The sequence below is a fragment of the Diabrotica undecimpunctata genome, chromosome 3, assembly GCF_040954645.1.
Source record: "Diabrotica undecimpunctata isolate CICGRU chromosome 3, icDiaUnde3, whole genome shotgun sequence".
NCBI classification, from domain to species: domain Eukaryota; kingdom Metazoa; phylum Arthropoda; class Insecta; order Coleoptera; family Chrysomelidae; genus Diabrotica; species Diabrotica undecimpunctata.
In genome coordinates, this window is record NC_092805.1 from 11,363,701 (window position 1) to 11,384,136 (window position 20,436).

Genomic DNA, 20,436 nt, shown 5'->3' on the forward strand with positions numbered 1-20,436 from the left:
TATAACACAGTCGTTCCGTAAGATACAACCACTCTGTACGGTAAAACTAGTACTATTGTGTAAAAGCTGTACTTAGGTACTCCGTTTTTGAATAGAAACAATGTTTCAAAAAGTGTGATTTGATTTTAAGCTTAAACGATAATAACAGAAGACTTTTTACTTTATCTGGCAAAAAGTTATACAAACCAACATCGATCGAATTTTTTATGTCTTTGTCAACCTAAAACGTTGTGCTCTAATAGCCTCTCTAGATTGTGTATCATAATCATGGAAGTTATGCAAGTATCCTTATTACTCTTTTTTGTAGTTTGATCTGAGTGACAAGAATTACCCCCAAACAGTTATTCCGTACGGCAGATGGCATTGAAATAGTGCAAAGTAGCACATTGTAAGGGTACTTTTAGGAATAATATAAACTAAGTTGGCTAGCAACTTGTAGCAAGTTTAGAATTTAAGTAATCTGTATGAGCTGTTATGTTTTTATTAATCTAATTTATTGTTTTTATTTATTATTCAAGGTTCTACACTTATAACACTTAAAAGTTTATTTAAAGTCTTTATTTATACTAATTTATTTTACACTTAATAATTATATAATTGATCCACATTTAATATAATACGTGCGTTACATTTTAAAACGCGGCGCGATCTTCAAAAACTAACTGTCCCTCTAAATAAAATGTCCCATTTATATATATAAAATGCCGTTATCTAGAAGGATCTGGCGATAAATCAATGAACTTCCACCCATTAGACGACAAAGTGACTCATGTACTGGTCTTTCGGCGAAGGGACTAGAGATTTCTGCCGGCAGGTAAACAGGTCTTTCAACTGAGCGCCGAAATTACTAGAAATAGAAAAGAATTAGTCATAATATATTTACAGTTTTATACGCCATAATATTTATTATCGTAACAGAGCACTACAATCCAAATTATCATCTAGAAGGATTACTAATAATAACACTATTTCTTGAGATATACTTCTAATCGGAACAAAAAATCAAATTCTGATTTTTATCTTCATTTAGCTTCAGCCCATTATGTAGAAACCAGTTTTTTGCTTTCTGGGTATCACTATCTATTTAAATTTTTAAATTATGCTGATTAATATCAGTATTAATGAGAGTTGTATCATCTGCGAGGCAAATGCATTTTATAGGAAAAGTATGGTGAAATAAATCGTTGAGATAAATAAGAAACAAAGTGAGTCCTAATATCGAATCTTAAGGAACACCATATTCGACAGTGTTAAACTCAGAATAGCTGTTATTAAAAAAACTGCCTGTTTTCTATTTGTTAAGTATGATCTAAATATATTAAGAGTGCTTCCCCTAATACCGTGTTTATGCAGTTTTCCCAACAGTAATTCATGCGCAACACAGTCAAAAGCTTTGGATAAGTCACACAATGTCAAAGACACAAAATGAGCTTTCTCCAAGCCATCAACTATTTCTCTCACAATTTTCTGTATAGCTAGTGTAGTGCTACACTGTTTTCTAAAGCCATATTGATTACAGTGAAGTATTTTTGTGTTTTTCTAGATATTCTATCAAACGAACATTAAAAATACTCTCAAAAATTTTGCCAAAAATGGGAATGATTGAGTTGGGATGATAATTTCCAATTTCATCTAAAGCTCCCTTTTTGAACACTGGTAGCACTTCTGTTACTTAATACATTTGGGAAAATCCCTTCAGTAATACAAGTAATATTAAGTATAATTAATTTGTCAATAATTATATCGATTGTTTTCACAATTATTTTTTTGGTTAAGAAATAAAAATCCATGCAGTGTGAATTTTTCAATCTATGCAAAACTTTCCTGATTTCAGTATCACTAACAGGTAATAAAAATAAAGTGTCGCAAGGAGAATGTACATCTTGAAAAAAATCTGTGGCTAAATTTTCATTTGTAGAATTAAAAGAACTTCTAATATGTTTAGCTACTTTATCTATATATTTACAAATCAATTTTTACAAATTATAAAAGACTTTTTGTTTCTATAGCATTAACAGCAGGTATAACATGTGACATCTTCTGGTAAGAATATAAAATACAATAATTTCAATATAAATTAGTAGATGGCGCCACGATATTTGTATTTTTAAACTCGAAATGAATATGTACATTTTTAAAACACATTTTAAACATTAATATCGTATATTATATAAAAAAATTTATATTAGATATATTGCTTTTTGTAATATATTAAATATACAATTGCTAATATACCGTTTAACGGTATATGGGCAAATGAAAAATACTATTTGGTTGAATGATTGGACAATAGGCAGATATTTCCGGCCCCATTTGAAATTTCAGTATACTATCTCTTTCATTATTGTTACGCTAACGGTCGTGTACACCCGAATGTGATTTTCAAAGCAAAGGTAATATTTAATCTTACTGATTTGTGTTTATTTTAATTAATTTAAAAAAAATGCAATTGCACAATCTCTTTTAATCAATACCTAATCGATAGTAGATGACCAAATTATTAAGGACAGTACAAAAATTTTTATATTTTCTATTTTAACTGATTTATATTTGCCAAAAATTTGGGTCTGTTTGTTATATTTATATTATTTAATGAGCAAAGGCATATTATTAAGATTAAAAAAAAGGTTTTTAATTATAGTAATACATACAAGTATTATCCCTATACAAATTATTTGGAATTATTTTTTAGTGAATATTATCTTGACATTCTCTAATAAGAACTTCAATTAACTGATGCTTGTTAGTGATCTCATCTTTGGCGATAGCTTATTTGATTAAATCCCATACTTTCTCAATGGGGTTTATCTCAGGCGAGTTTCCTAGTCAGGATCTTAGAATCTGTTGGTCTTCTTCCACCCATCATCCATCCATATCCTTTGTGATCGTCCTCTACTTTTTGTGCCTTCTGTTTTGAAAATGTTAATCTCTTCGTTATTCATGATCTGACATCCTAGCAATGTGTCCAGCCCATCTAAGTCTCTGCACTTTAACGAATTTTACAATATCTGGATCGGTGTATAACTGATATAGTTCAAAGTTGTATCTTCAACTCCATTAATTTACGTCCCAAAAAATATTTCTAAGAGTTTTTCCCTCAAAAATACTAAGCAGTCTTTTATTATTTTGAGATAAGGTTCACGTTTCAGCCCCATATATCAAAACCGGTCTTATTAAGGTTTTATATTTTTATTTTTTAAATGTTTCTGGAGACCTTGAACAGTTCTGTTTACTGTTGCTATGCATCTTTTTATTTTTTCGCTGGTCAAGTGTGTTGCGTTTACTAGTGATCCAAGATATGTGAATTCTTGGACTTGCTCAAAGGTATGGTTATTAATTTGAATTCTTTGTTAGATATTTCGGGGGTTTTTAGAAACATATATTTGGTTTTTTCCTTGTTTACCACAAGCCGCGTACGCAAGCCTTGTAAAACACTGCACCATGTCTCTCATACTTCTGACCACTATAACTATATCGTCAGCGAATCTAAAATAACGTGGTTCTATAAAAAATAGGTCCATTCATTCTAATATTTAATTGTCTGATTGCCTTTTCCAAGGCAATATTAAAGGGGAGACACGCCAGCGCGTCCCCTGTCTTAGACCATTATTAATGTCAAAGAACGTAGAGATTTCTCCGTCAATTCTAACGCATGAGCTTACGTTTTGCATTGTTAGTTGGGTCAACTTAAATAAATTAGTTGGGATCCGAAAGTCTATTATTGCATTATATAATGCAGTTCTTTTCACACTCTTATAGACTGCTTTGAAGTCGACGAAGAGATTGTGTGTATCTATGTTATATTCTAGTGACTTTTCTAGAATCTGCCTATGTGCCTGTATTTGATGTATAGTTGACTTTTCAGCAGTAAATCCGCGTTGATATTAACCAACAATATCCTTTGTAAAATGTTTGTCTTTCAAACAATACATTGCCGAAGATTTTATACGCAGATGCTAACAAAGCAATGCCTCTACAGTTCTTACACACCAGTTGATCCCCTTTTTTTGAAACGGGCATATTCCCTTTAGCCACTCTTCTGGTACCAATTCATTCTGCCATATAAGTACCTACTATTAGTTTATGGATTGCTGTAAAAAGTTGCTCACTTCGTTTTTTATACATTTTCGAACAGATTTCATCGATTCCTGGGGCTTTATTGCCTTTGAGTTTTAGAATGACATTTGACACTTCTTCTCTTGTCGGGTCTTTACTGTGTAGTTGAAGTTGTAGATTTTGTTGATTGTCTATGTTGTAACCTTCTTCAACATCGTTTATATTTAGAGTTTCGCTGAAATGCTGTGCCCATCTGTTAATAACTAGTCTTTGTCATGTACAATTTCACCGTTAGTGTCTTTACAAATTTTTAATCGTTTTTCTTCGTTTCATTTTTATCAAATAAACTTTGTATCTCATTCAGAGTGTTCTGTTCGTATTCTCTTTCCTTGCATCGATGGATACGTTTTTCCTCTCTTCTAAGACCTCCTCCTTTTTGATATGCTGCGTTCTTTCTATTTGTAGCCATTTCGCACTCATGATTAAACCACTGATTTCTTCTTTCTGACTTGGTTTTGCCCAATATTTCAACCGATTTATGTAACACAATATCTCGTATATTCGTCCATAGTTGGTTAATGTCTTCTTCTTCTTCTTCTAAGTTTTCTGTCCTTATTTGATCTTTTATTTGCTGTCTGTATACATTTGCAAAGTCGGGATCTTTGTTTATTAATGTCGATTATTTCTCTCCTTTTTCCGATCTGCTTTTTTAAATTGGATATTCTCTCTTTAAAGCTTGCTTTAACTAAATAGTGATCACTATCTATGTTTGCTCCTCTAAAAGACCTAACATCCTTTTGTCCTTAGATAATTATTATAAAATTACGGTTTTATAGATAAAAAAAATTGTAAAAGCAAATTTCATTTATTATTTAAGTGAGTATTACGATATTTTGAAGTTTTAAGCATAAAATATTCTTGTCATATTGTTTAATATTGTAATACCACTGAATAAATGACAATTAAGAAATCCAATAAAGAAAGTTAGAATGGTGGGAAGCAAAAATGTCAATAGCTGTATATCCACGGAAGAATATCGAAGTTGGTTTAGTACCAGGAATGAATAATAGTTATCTGGAAGATCTTTGAGTATATTGATTCTGATATCAATCAAACACAGAGTTATATGTACGAATAATGTAATATGAAAGAAGATAAATGTCCAATCACTGAAATAAAATAAGACAAAAAATGGATGATATCGAAATAGTTCATCGTCGATTTATTAGATTAGTCAAATAACTGTATTGTCCCTAAGGCATCTAGATTAATTTAATATATTCGTAATACCAAAAATCTGTTAACTTATACTTATTTTACATTTTTGGTAGAATACAAAGCAGTGTATTGAACTGTTTTTGGTACGAGAGTCAACAAATTATTTGTGCCAATTAATTAGTCGTTACAATGGGTTTGATTTCATGAAAATTACACACAAAAGTAAGGTTGACTGACTCTTGTCTAACAGCCACGTACTGAAACAATCCGTAATTGCGGAAACCAATAAAAGAACAGGATGGACGAGACAGTGGAAATTGTTTAACGCTATATGCTAGTTTTAAATAACAATGAACTGTGATATTGTGAGATTGGATTTTAAAAAAATTCTTTAAGTTTGGTTTTTTAGTAATGATAATAACAAACTAACAAATAAGAAAGTTAAAAAATCCTGTGACGGTTGGTTTAAGTGTAGGAAAAAGGGTGAAATTTATTAATAAAACCGTTTAGAAACTTATATCAAGGGTTTATATACCAACATAAAATCAATAAATACGAAACAGATCTCATAAACGTAATTTAAAGGGAATATACAATATATTTATGCAGGTATCTGTATATCTATATTAGCGCTGTAAGCTATGTGGTCCATTGGACTGATGCCTGTATATGAATTCGATTTATTTTTCGAAGTTCCATACCAAACTATCTACTTAATTTGATGGTCAGTTTATTCCAAGAGTATCCAAATTGCTCACAATTACATTTTATTTTTGTATTAAAAAATGTTTAATTGGATCTTAATCACCATCATGCCATCTACACTCCTAGCGGGTGATTACCGCTCGCTCTATTTTGGCTTTTCCGATTCATTTGTCACGGGGAATCACACCACATTAATATTTTGGTTGTACAGTTGGTTGTGTGACTCTGCGTTCTCTACAATATTTCTCCATTCTTTCCTGTTTTTGCTTGTGGTTTTTTATTCTCTAGCTCCATCTTCTTAATGTCCACAATTACAACAATGTCTTCCTTGTGATTTGCCTGATACTAGTCTCCATTTGGTGATTTTCTTAATGCTGCTTCAGGATTTCTCTTTTTTAGATCCCATCCATCTGAATCTCTGTGTATTGATAAATTTGACAATGTTTTTTCCTTTCAAAAGCTTTATTTTGCTTTAGATTTCTTCTCGCACGTAATTTAGCAATTTAAGCAGCGTAATTTAAGTTTTTAGCATCAAGCTTTGATTTTTTTTTGTGCATTCGTCAGTGCTATCTAGCCTTAAATAACTCATCCTAATGTTTCTTCCATATTTTGGCATCAATCTTAATTGTTAATTTTTTCCTGTTTTTTTGATTTTATATATTTATATAGCTTTACATTATTCTTGTTATTTACTTTCAACTTTTCAAATATATTTTTAATAAGCAACTTTACCAAGCGGTTCAAATTTGGCCAATTTACACGATGTTGTAGCCAAGGTTTGGTCAGTTGTTCAGACAAAATGGGCATAAATTTTTTTCTGGTGATGATGTTTTTCTGCTGTCGTTGTTGGTTATGATTATAACTTATCCAAAAGTTTATGAAAGCTTTATTTAGCATGCCATGGAACAGACAAAGACACGATCTTCTTGTTTTTCTAGATATGTTCATGTTTCCGCCCGCCTTCGATGCATAGGACATGTAATTAGGCGAGATGAAGATGAAACGATCAGAAAAATTTTCGACCGAAGAGGACCAGTGGGAAAACGAGCCGGAGGAAGACCAAAACTTAGGTATCAAAATAACATAAAGAATGATCTAAAATCCATCGGAGTTAAAGCATGAAGAAGAGTTGCCAGAGACAGGGGCGAATGGAAGATTGTTCTAAAGAAGGCTTTGGCTCATAACGAACTGTAATGCCACTGATGATGATGATGTTCATGTTTAATATAATAATAATAATATAGTAATAAAATTTAATGTTATCTGCCTTTCCTGTTAAATCACAGTCTACTGGACTATTATGGATTATTGACAGAAGAACCATAGACTTAGTTACTTCTGTCTTATAGGATACCATTGTTTTTTCACCATCGAAACAAAATAAGGAATGACCAATTTCACGAATTTTTAGATTTATTATCTCGGTGGGTATTTCTCTTTATTCTGCCGTAGAATACCAACTACAGTTAAATTGTAAGGAGATTTTAAGGGCTCTGTTGCTAACGGTACTGATGTAAACCAATTATGCATGATTATGTTACGGTTACTTCCGTACACACCCTGAGTTAATTGTTTTACATAATATTCTTGTAGAGGCTTTCCATTGGTTTTAGTTTTCAGCATTATTATTTTCAGTCCATATTCGGCTGGCTTGTTTGGGATATACATCCGGAGAGGGCATTTTCGCCTAAAAGCCAGTATCTGCTTATCGATTGTTAGGTATAATCCGGGCTTAGAAGATGTTTTACAGATCTGTATAAGATCATCCCATACTTTACGAATAGCTGCTAACAGGTATGTTTCCTTTCTGCCTGGTCTAAACATTTTATCATAAATGAAAAATGGAAAATATTTGAATTTTTATAAGAAATTCAAATATTTTCCGGCCCATAGTTGCTTTGTAAATCTCACCAGAAATGTTGTCTTTTTGGGCAGCAGCAAAAATAAGTAGTCCTAGGAGTGCATGCAACTTTTGAGTTTGTTTTTCTCGACTTTACAGGTTTGTGCCATAATAGAAATTTTAGCATATGTATATTCTATAATTTTTTCCAGAGAATTTCGACTCATAAAATAATGAACAGCATCTATAGGAGTTTGTGCTTCCTTGGTGTTATCAGTAGAGCCTTGAATAAAATGTAGGAAGTTATGTTTTTGAGTTTTAGTAACGGCCTTTGGTTCAGAGAACCATCGGTGTCCATTTTTACCTTTTAGACTCGACAGCAACCGAGTTTGCTTCTCCTTAACTGCAATTTCTGGAGATTCTTCTTCGCTTGGTAGAGTTTGCTCAGCAAGACATTTCTTTTGCTTCTCTAATTCAGAGCCATTACTTTATTTTCTTGAAAACGCCGAAGTAAACTGTTTTTCTAACTCATTGCTCTTTTAGAATTTCTTTTTCATTTTTTACTACTAGATGGCAAGTCATTTAAATGAACTCAATGCTTCTAAATGGGTATCCTCCGTTTTAGATCCACTTTCTGATTTATCAGAATTCTTATCCGATTCATCTGGTCACAAATTTTCCAGGCACAATTGCAACTCAGCTTTCAACTACCGCTGCGTGAGAGATCTGTGCGTGTATCTATTTTTCGTATTCATATTTCACTTACGTTTTCGTTATGACTTACCTTCGTAATATTTTCGAAGCTGTGCTCTTTTGCAGGCACTTCAATTAACATATAGGCGTAGCTGTACTTGTAAAACGTTCGGTATACACTAATGTAAGAATAGATGAGCGAACGAGAGAAACTGGTGTATCCTTTCCACAATATCCTGTAACAATGATACTGGCGTAATAATTACGATGTTTAGTATTCTAGGGTTAAATTGATAGTCCGAGTTATACAAAAACAAGAATACGCTTATTTTGAAAAATGAATGTAACGTTGCCAGATTTATCATTTTTCCGATATCATTAGCCACTTTGGTTTTTTAAATACAACACCCTGTATATTGTGTCTTTATTGAATCACATATTTGAGGATCCTAAGTCATGTTATTAGTGTTACGTATTAATAAGACTTTAGACATTACAATTTATCGTTTACTCAAGAACACAACAAGATTCAGACTAACAAGCATGGACCACCATGATAATCAAAACAAAGAACCAAATAAAACATCAAAAATCTTATAACTAGAAGAATGACAACTGTCAAAACTACTTGACCCTGTCTCTAGTTCTGTTTGCGGTTACTAGTCCATATATTAATTACCCATATATAATAATTAGTTGAACCATAATGTTTATTTGATTATACATTATTCACACCTATCGTTTTGTCCTCTATATCTATGTATGTCAGGACATACTCTATTAGCCATTGTAGCGCACCGTGTTGAAAATGAAAACTTCCCAATACAATACGTCCTGAGCGAAGTTCTATCCAATTTAATGATTTCTCCCTGGTTTATTCTTTGCCCGGCAGAGAAAGCAATGCACTGCAACTTGGCACATCAACTTAGTTAGATTATTATACCTAACTAATAAAATTATGTTTGTTATCTCTTATTTCAGATATATTATGATGTTTTATTATGCAATAGTCTGGCTTACAATTTGGAATTGGAATACAGTTGCCCAACAATCATCCCAATTTGAAGACATCCCAATCGAGCAGTACGTACACAACGATCACCAAAACGATGAAATTGATGTTGAGTTAATGCCAAGATCTCCTAAGCTACTATCAATTGCACAAAACTCAAATTCAGATACAAATATTGATACTGGAAACAATCGTCATCATTATTTTGAAGAACTGACCAGTCAAATTATTAAATCAAGGTCTAGACGACATATTACAACTGAACGGCCTATAACGGTTTTAGAGAAAATTGGTCAACCTCTAGAACTATTTACCGTTGACAAAGAAAATACTACAGATAAGTATATCAATTCCTCTGCAATAAAACCGAATGAAACAGAAACTAATTTAAATAGAACTCTTCAGATAAACGATTTTCTAAGATTTAGACGTGCTGTACAAACTGATCTGAAAAAACCACAAAATTTAAGGTAAGTTTTTCTCTTCTATGTTTTCTGTTCATCTTTGCATACTTTTGTATCCATCAGGTGTCTACTTTATCTACCTTAGCTGCTAATCTATTTTCCCAAAGTTAATAATACAGTAGTCTCTCTTTATAACGATTCCCTATTTAACAATAATTCCTCTATAACGACGAAAATAGTAAACGTTGTTTGGTTGGCCATAAGGACAATATATTAATTCTTTCTCTATACCGATATCGTTCTTTCTTTATAGCGATGACTTTTCAGCGTTCAATAGTCGATGGCAAATGTGTTATTGTTGCAATGAATGCTGCCACCCCTTCTACTCAATGTTATCCAAGGGTTGAGTGACACCATTTTATTATTCAGGCGGCTTGCCTAACTGTTTTCACATAGATGTTGACACCTATTGACGACTTCTTACTTCAAGTTTCAGTTGTGTCTCAGTGTGTGAACAGTCTTCATTATTTCCAAAAAGCGTAAAGTGCTCTCGGTGGAAGATATCGATAATTCCGGCAATAGAGAAAGGTAAAAACCAATCGGATGTCACGGTCAACTGTGGCTACGATATGAAAGGACAGAAAAAAGTGGCTTAAAGCGGAAATGGAGGGCAGTAGCAGGAAGAAGTAGTGGAAACCTCGGTTCAATAATTTAGATCCCGCTTTACTTCAATGGTTCCAGCAGCAGCGTATAAACCATATTCAACTTTCTGAGCATGTCATCAGGACAAAAGCTAAGTTTTTTGCAACAGAGCCTGGAATTAAGAATTTCAAGGCAGCTGAGGGTTGGATTAGCACGTGGAAGCTGCAGCACAAGATCAACTACGGGCAGATCAGCGGAAAGGCTCGCGATGTTAACAAAAATGTAACAGATGATTTTCTAGAAAACGTGTGGCATAGACTGAAGGCACTTTATGCGTCAGATGACATTTCCAATGCTGATGAGACTTAATTATTTTTTAAAATGACACCAGACAGAACTTTAAAATTTAAATCGGAAAAGTGCATTAGTGGAAAGCTCTTTAAGGAACGCATGGGATGTCGAACTTGCAGGCAATTTTCCTGCTCATCCTGTACTGTGCGACCTTCAAAACGTTGAACGTTGTTTCCTGACAGCAAACACAACGAATGTTTTTCAGCCCATGGACCAAAGTGTCATGAATAGTTTGAAAATCCATTACGGGAGAAGACTTTTGATGGAATTGGTTGAGAACAATGGGGATCTCAAACTAATTCGTGACGTCTTCCTAATGATTAGTAAATCCTCAGTCGAGTTGACGAGCAATACGATAAAAAATTCCTTCAAACACGCAGAATGGCTAAAAGATCAAGGAATGACAGACGATGAAGATGACCTGCTGTTCCTGGTCTCTACAACATCTGGACTTTCTGACGAGCTCATCCTACAAGCAGTTCGTGTAGAAGTAGAAGAAGAAATGAGTTCTAGAAATGGAAGCAGAGCCAGAACCAGCTCCAACCCCTGAGCAGGGATTGCATGTGGCAAAGTGCTTAATCGGTTTTTGCAAGTACAAGTATATACAGTGCTAATTCATTTAGAATCGTTGTAATCAATTTTTAAATTGCAATAGGTTATTTAGTCCAGTATTATTAATGTTACAGTAACGAGTATTGTCTCTCTCTGTATAACGATCTCTTCTTATAACGATGAAAATTCGCGGTCCCTTGCATATCGCTATAGAGAGAGAGGACTGTATTATTAAATTTCTAATTGTTCATATTTTTTATTGTATTGTGAATTATCTTTGTCTTGCACTGTTAGCCGAAATAAAAAGTACCACTAGCTCAGATCTTCATCAAAGCACAAATAATATGAAAAATCAGAAAAAATTTAATAAAAAAAATTATTGCACGATTTGTTGATAAACCTTTTGTGTTTTTGCTCTCAACAGAAATTTTTTTGAAATAGATACCTATACAAAGTAATTTCGAACGTTAATGTTTATTCTTTTTTTAGGTCTCAATCAGCTGGTACATTTATCCAAGCAGATCCTCACGGTATTATCGGGCAATCCCAAATCCTTGCTGCGGAGTCTACAAACAGGAATAACATCACCAGGGAAACTCGTGGTGCGACTAAAGAACAATGGGTAAAACAATCTTATCCAGTTCAACGTGACGAAACCAACTTCGATGACAACATTCAACTGGCTTCAAATTCTGTTAGAGCACCAAGAGTTCATTTTGTTACGAATGGAATGCAGGATAGAGACCACTTGGAATATAAATTAGATAAAGAAGCCAGATACGGTCCCAATACCAAATATTCTCCCACCGACTTGTCAGCTGAACAGAATTATTATCAACCGAGGTTTGCCAGAAATTATACACCCAGGTAAAACGTTATTTTTATTAATGCTGAAATGTATTTAAAAAAAATACCTGGTTTTATTTTTATAATTATATTAAAGTTTACTTCATTTCAAATTATTTCGTACAAGAATAATTTTTAAAGTGCGCCCCTGGACCAAATTAAAATTGACACTTAAGGCTAGGTCTCCACTTGCGATTTTTAGTTACGGCGACAAAAAAATCGCTGAATTACATCAATTTTCCAATGGATGAAATCGAAACTACTATAACTACTTGTGTGATCGCTCTTTTGCTTTGGGCCATAACTAAACGACGAAAGCATTATTATTGAATTCATCCGTTAACAAATCAAAGATTTTTAATAGTATTAAAAATCAATAGTACTTATAATCAGAATCTATAGTACTCAAAATGCACCCAACATTTCCAGCATATTCCTCGTTGTGTGACATTTAAAAAAAAATTAAAAATTAAATATTCTTGAAGACACACCAGGCATAGCTGGCTTTAGAATCGCGCCTAAACAATCGTAAGTGGATGCATGTCTATGCTTGTCCGTATGATTAATTGTTGTAGGCAACTATCGTGTCGCCGTAAAAATAAGACATGTTGCATTTTCTTAATCGCTGTGATTATTTAGTTGCAAATGGATTGACTTTGGACTTTGAATTGGATTGAACAAATTGTATTTGGACCAATGTGTTCAATTTTTGCATCTAAATAATCGCGCGACTACAAGTCGCAAGTTGGCGCTAGCTTTAGGTTCAGTCTCGCGAATCGTATAGTGGTAGATATTTTAGTTGACTACGCCAATGAAAGGCGCGCTTTGATGGCCAGTGTTAAAAATGGCAAGAGATAAAATAAAAGAGAATGAAATTTGCTGGTTAATAAGGCGATTAGCCATTAGAAAATAGCTTACAGAAATTCAACATTAAGTGAATTAGGAATGTAATTTAACAGTAAGGTGAGGTTAGGTTCAGATAACTGCTGTGGTCCCTCTTATCCAAAAGGGAACCATCGGCTAAACCACAGATAGCTTTTGGGCTCACTATTTGAAGAAAGAGCTTATATGGGGATAGATAGATACAAAGTATCTAGGAGTGATCATAGATTCTAAACTGTCATGGAAGAAATATCTATACTCCAAGGGAAAAAAGCCGTTGCAACTTTCTGAATATGCAGAAGAATTTTCGGAGCCAAATCGGTTTGAAAAATTTTGGATCTGCAGTTAAAAATCCTGCATTGAACTTATCTGTCCATATTGAGACAAATTTACATTGTATGATGACTAGCTAGAATAAGACTGAGTTATAAATAGTTCCAGCATGGACCAGCGGGCAGACGCTGGAGTATATGGATGGGGGATCGAAATTAAGTCAAATCGGGCTACAAATTTTAATGCGACAATAAACAGTAAGCCAGCTGTAGGTGCTAAATAATAAATAATGTAAGGAAAAATCCAAGGCCGTAGAAGAATGTCCTGAATGAGAAATTTAAGAAAGTGGTTTGGCTGTACCACTAACGAATTATTCAAAACAGCAGTAAGTAAAATTAGAATCGCCATGATGATATCCAATCTCCGATAGGAGAGGCACTCAAAGAAGAAGAAGGTGCTAAATTGCAAAAGAACCTTAGTTGCTTCGGTGATATTAAAGTGTGGAGGAGTAATCACTGCAACTTGTAAAATAGTAGTGCGATTGAGCTTAAATTTTGACAGGCGACGTGCAAAAGTTGAACCTTTTTAAATATAGATTTAATAGCGACAGGATCTATATGTGAGCACGAGAATTATTGAGTGATATTTTTCCATTTTTTCATTCAAACAAATATCTGTTGGTAATAATACAAATATAACAAACTAGTTCTTCTCATAGACCTTAATATGCCTTACTTATAGTGTTAATCTGAACAGATGATTACACATTTTAAAATAGAAGATTTTAAAATGGTATTGTCAATATTTTTGATATTTACTTTTGCGATTACTTTATTTGATAGTAATATATTTGATTCCAATAAATAAATTTTGAACTAAGATACTATTCCGACAAAGTAAATATTATTTCATCTAATATTGATTTTTTTCTCATTATTAAAATCAAATTCTTTACATTTCATATCAATAAAACAAATCAATAAACTAAGATACTGAGATATATATATATATATATATATATATATATATATATATATATATATATATATATATATATATATATATATATATATATTTGTACCTATTAATTTAAGATTTATTTACATTGTAAATGCAAAAAGTTATATTTTTTAGATATAAAGTTAAAGTTAAACTTTTTTTTCTATACTTAAATTTATGACAATACTTGTCCATATTCTTGTCTTCTGCTTCTCTTCTCTCGTGATAGGAAGAAAAGCCGGTATGTGTGCTACCCCTATATCGGTGGCCTAACCACAGTAATTAGACCGGTTTGATCTTCGGACATGTGGATGTCACTGTGCAATGGTATACACATGTTCTTAGGGGCAGAGTTGATCACTATGCGTGTGTGTGTGTGTGCGTATGTCTTCTCTCGTACAAAACATCGACGTCTTTTAGTTAGAAAAGTTTATTTTTATCCATTTTGTCCTCGATTTTCCTCTTTCTTTGCTTCCTAAGAGGCCCTACATAGGTTCTAAAGTAACTGTTATCCTTAAGATAGCTTAATATTCTCCAAATAAACAATAACAAAAACAATCACTCTATAGTTCTCGCAAAGCATCGAATTTCCTTTTTTGTCAATTCCTGACTTTCAACAGTTCTGCTCTTATTTTATTTGCTTTCGGGTTCTCATCGTTCTTTGAATCTTAAATTTTGTCCATTATTTTATTGATCTGTTGTTCTGGTAGTGGTTTCTTTGCATTGTAATAATTACTATTTAAATGGGAATAAGCCACAATTAAAGGTTAAAATGCGTTTATTGACGTTTCAATTTCCACTTCGGAAATCGTTCTCATTTCGAGAATGATTTCCGAAGTGGAAATTGAAACGTCAATAAACGTATTTTAATCTTTAATTGTGGCTTATTCCCATTTAAATAGTAATTACTTTAAAATGCCACAAGAAAATAGCTTCAGAACAATATTGCATTGTAATATTATTTGTTTGGCTTCATTAAAGATCATTAAAGAAACTTTTTCGTTTGGACATTACATGGAATTGAATTTTTCTTTCATTGGACTGTATTTTCAACATACCCATTTACAACTTGTATATTAATTTTAAACAGGCGTTTGATGGATTAGATAGACAAAAAATGTTAAAAGGACTATCCATATTAGGAATACCAAAAAAGTTAGTTAAACTTATACAAATGACTTTGGAGGGTTCCAAGGTCATGGTGACAATAGATGTTAATACGACAGAGGCATTTGATATTGAAAATAAAGTTAGGCAATGTGATATCTTATCAACAACATTTTTTATTCTAACTTTGGAATCTGTTATAAGAAAACTAGATATGAGGCTGTATTATTACAAGATCCTGTCACATGCGCATATGCGCATAACATTTCCATAATAAGCCGCATTATTTGCAACAGCTATAGATTTAAAACAAAAAGTCGCTGCATTTGATCAAATGCAGCACTATTCGCTACCTGAGAGCCAGAATAACCCAACTCCATTTTTGTCTGGCTCTCAGGTACAGAAGTGTCATTTCATTTCATCATAAGTGACAGCTGTCAAAATGGCCGAAAGTTAAAAATGTGTTACCAACTTACATTTCTATACTTCTAAAGTAACACCCTTTACATATATTATTTTCCTATTCTTTATGTCATGTTTTGGTATTTTACTAAACTGTTTCGCTAATAATTCGTAAAATATTGGTTTGTTCTGTCGGAGCATGTATATCTAGAATACTTTCTTGTATCTTTCTTCGCTTAATTCTTATGGATAGGGTAGACCAGGGACAATTGAAACATTTCTGCATTTTGATTTTTTTTCTCAGCATCTATCGCAAATTTCTAAATTACGAAATTAGTTATAAAAAGCGTATCCTATTGTGTTTTCATATATATCATTATATTTTGTCTCTATAATGTCATTAATAAGATATTAAATAAAAACTTGAACTTGTCAAGTTGTTTCAATTGTCCCCGTGGCAGGGACGAATGAAACAGATACCTGGGATAATTGAAACAGTATTAAGACATAGAAAAATAGTGTTTATTCTAGTGAAAAACATACAATATAAAATATTTTTTATTCTGAAAGGCAATTGTGGCATACGTATAGTTCTTCTTGCGAGTACACTCTTCATGGGACCAATGACGACACTCAGTGCACTGCACCCATTTCTCTCCAGGGCGACTACTACGATATGCTTCCAAGAAAACCAGACAATAGCAATCATCCTCTTCGTCGCTATCACTCTGTTGCTGATTGTTCTGGCATTGTTTGGTTTTCTTTTTTTTTCTAAAAGTTGTATTTGATTCGTCGTTTAACTCAATCACTTTTTTCTTAACCTGTTTTTTCTTTTTTGCGTCATATTCCTCTTGGATAGCATTTTTCTCCGGCGTATCTGTATAAACTGCAAACTTCCTCACTTTTCGTTTGCCAATTGTTTTTCTAGGGAGCGCTTTCGGCAACGGTCTAACTGCTTCTGGTGAAAATACAACCTGCGATGCTTGAGCAATGCAAGTGCTTGGAGACGCTGGCGGTGTGTGATTTTGTGGTGATGTTGGCAAGATATCAGCTCTCTTAGTATGTAGAGGATCTTCACTAGGTGCAGAAGGTGCAAAATCTAGTTCCGTAAATATGTCTCTGTTAAAGGGATATATGCCTGTGCAAGCAAATCCAACTATAATATTTGATTGCGTGAGGGCCAACGGTAGAGATAATTTAGCTATGCTGGGTATGTCGTAAATTGTCATCGTTTTTCCTGGATTATTTCTCATCCAAGAATCGCAACTTGAATTAAAAGCCTTTTTGTAGGGATCGTAGATAACGATCCAGAGGTTGCAACTTATGCGAACAGTGCGGGGGAAATGACAAGACGACAATGTCATTTGTTTTACAGAAATCCAAGCAGCATATACTTATGTGCGACTGGTGGTTATCAAGTAAAAGCAATACTTTATTTACGGTTGAAGCGTTAGTATGCTTTTGAAAATGATTAAGGTATACCAAGAACTCTTCCTCTTGCATCCACCCGCTCGCGTTTCCCGCTCCAATACACCCCACTGGACCGTCACGGACTAAGTGATCCTTGTATCTTTTTCATAAAAAAATAAAAATGGGCGGTATACTGTTACCGATAGCATTAACGGCTAAAGCTATGGTCACCAATGTTCCCCTCTCTCCGGATGTAAGTGCTCCCACCTGTCTTGTCCCCTTTTCGGCAACAACTTTACTAGGTTTTTGAACCGTCGTTACCCCCGTTTCATCAATATTATATATATATATATATATATATATATATATATATATATATATATATATATATATATATATAATATTGATGAAACGAAATATATATATATATATATATATATATATATATATATATATATATATATCTTTTGGTTCAAATTTGTACTTATCCATTACACTAGCCAGGTTATCTTAAAAAAGTTTTACGTTCGTTACATTGAAACTGGTTGATCTGGAAAGACTTGTGGCTTAAGCGCAGCGGATTGAAAGTTCTGGATTGCGTTTCATAAATCCAGAGAACCAATCTTCTCCTGCCATAGCATTTTGTCTCCAGGTATCAGGCATGTTCAACGAATATTTCACGGCCAATTTCCGAATTTCTTTAGGCGGTAACCCGTAAAATATATGTGCCGCTTTTATTATGTATCCAGCAATGCTTTTTTTCTGGTCTATGTCAAATACTCGTCTCACGCAATGATAACCCATTGTGACTGGAGTAACGAATCCTTGCTCAATTGCTTTTTTCTTTTTTTTTTGATAAATCTACTTAATGACACGTAGTGTAGATCAAATTTAGCTGCAGCTGATCTTAAGAACGTGTTATTTTCAGTAACCTCTTTATAGGCTTCTTCATAAACCAAAACGGGTTTTAAACCCCTTTCCGTTTTTTTCACTCGTACTCGGGCATCCTAAAACAAACCAAACAGTTAATAGGGCTCGTGCACAAACTACGTTGACAATTTTTCCAAATTTTTTCTACAATTTAATCTACGTTATCTCACATGAATTTGAGGGAGGTATTAATAACGCCCCTAAAGTGTTAACCACTGGATACTCTACTACAACGTACAATAATAAAAGACTACTCTGGGGACAATTGAAACATGTTCCAATCGTCCCCACGAGACATTTTTTCGTAAACACTTAAATATCTTTTCACTCTAGGACAATAGTAATAATTTAAACTGGCCTCCCTAAAGAAGAAATGCCAATTTAACTACAAAAATAGTCGAATCTGCATACTAACGTTCCGATATGTTGCGTCACCTTTTGTTGTTCAGTGCAAAAGTTTACTTCGGTAAACATACGCATGTAATGAAAACGACAATCAATGGCTGACTGATAGAGACACCGGGCTCCTAGAGGCGCTGCGTTTGCTACAAGCGCGCGCGGTTTTAATCACGGAATACTACCAATATGTATGTTTCAATTGTACCCTGTTTCAATTGTCCCCGGTCTACCCTACATTCTTTCATTTATAGGGTTATAATTTATTACATTATCCTTTAATATTTTTAACATTTCTATTGCATTACCCCTCTGTACAGACTCTTCTTACGTTTTATATGACCATCTACATTCTTACCTCGTTAGTTACTTGTTCGTTTTCCTATATTCGTTCCCGTTTTCTCTTCACTGGTCATTCTGTTTTTCTCATCTTCCATTTTTTTTCAGTTTGTTTACTTTTCTAAATGTATTTTGTCTTAGTTCTAAATACATTTCTCCTAATCAATTGTTATTTTAGAAAAAACAATTTAAGCTGCTTTTCTATTTTGCTTTTCTTTATATTCCCTCTACCTGATTGCTTTCTGCATATTTCTGTTGTTGTGTAGATCATTATTACTAAAAAATAGCCTATTGCATGGTTCAAATCTTTCAATTACTATTATTAACATTAATTCCTGTTGTTATAATACTTTAGATACAAAAATAAATAAAAATCTAAAAATTAATTATTTTTAGGGGACGCTATTATGACAGATATCCAAGTGCCCAAAGGGATTCGTACAGAGATTATCCGGAGTACAATAGAAATTATGAACCAGAATCTACCAGCGGTCCAAATAGGAGAAGAATAATATACTACGCCACACTTCCAGAAATCACTAGAATCTCCCGAGATGATGATTTCAGACGTCCTTACGACAATTACGATTACAGAAACCGATATGACGAAAGGTATGCTCCACCAGATCACTATGCTTACAGAGATAGGATATATGACGATCCCAGGCAAGAAAATGATCCTAAGGATAGAAGGGATCCAAGATATCCGTTAAGAGTGTCTACAGATGTAAGAGTAAATGATATAAGAAAAAATCCAGAAAGAAGGATATATTCGGATGTAGATCGGGCAAAATTTGTTCCTACAAGATAATGAATGCTTTTTTATTTTAACAATTGTTGTTAGAATAAAATTATGTTTTGATACAAACATAATTTTATACCATCAAAGTCACAGATATATTTTTTTAACGTACTATTCATTCATTTTGATATAGTAAAAAACACAATTCTGTAAGTTAAAAAGTAGATTACCTTTTTATTATAACTTATTACTTTATATTAAAATAAATTTGAGAGAATACTCAACACCTAGTTTTATTAAACGTAAATTATTCTCAGCTGCTATTTATATCTTTGTTCTTCACGTCTTCTAATTTTTTTCTCTTAAACTATCTCCCAGATATTCATGTTCTTTACGAGGCAAAAAAAGGGAAGCGGTTAAATTATGTTACATAAAAAAAAAGAAAAAAAAAAGCAAACGTCAGACAGATTGACTCGTTAAGCCCACTTCTCTTTAATATAATAATGGACGAAATAATACAAGCAGTACGTAACGGTCATGGTTACAGAATGGGGAACAAATCAATCCAAATATTATGTTATGCAGAGGACGCCGCATTAATCGCCGAGACAGAAGACGAGCTCCAAAGGTTAACACA

General features: G+C 33.2%; 1 protein-coding gene across 1 annotated transcript; it reads left to right on the top strand.

Moving 5' to 3' along the window:
- Positions 1 to 2,335: 2,335 nt before the first annotated feature.
- On the top strand, positions 2,336 to 20,100 carry LOC140435481 (uncharacterized). The gene is made up of 4 exons (XM_072524216.1): positions 2,336 to 2,393; positions 9,494 to 9,994; positions 11,963 to 12,340; positions 19,454 to 20,100. Exons 2-4 carry the CDS (start codon positions 9,501 to 9,503, stop codon positions 19,866 to 19,868), a joined length of 1,287 nt encoding a protein of 428 aa, XP_072380317.1. The 5' UTR covers positions 2,336 to 2,393; positions 9,494 to 9,500; the 3' UTR covers positions 19,869 to 20,100.
- Positions 20,101 to 20,436: the final 336 nt, after the last annotated feature.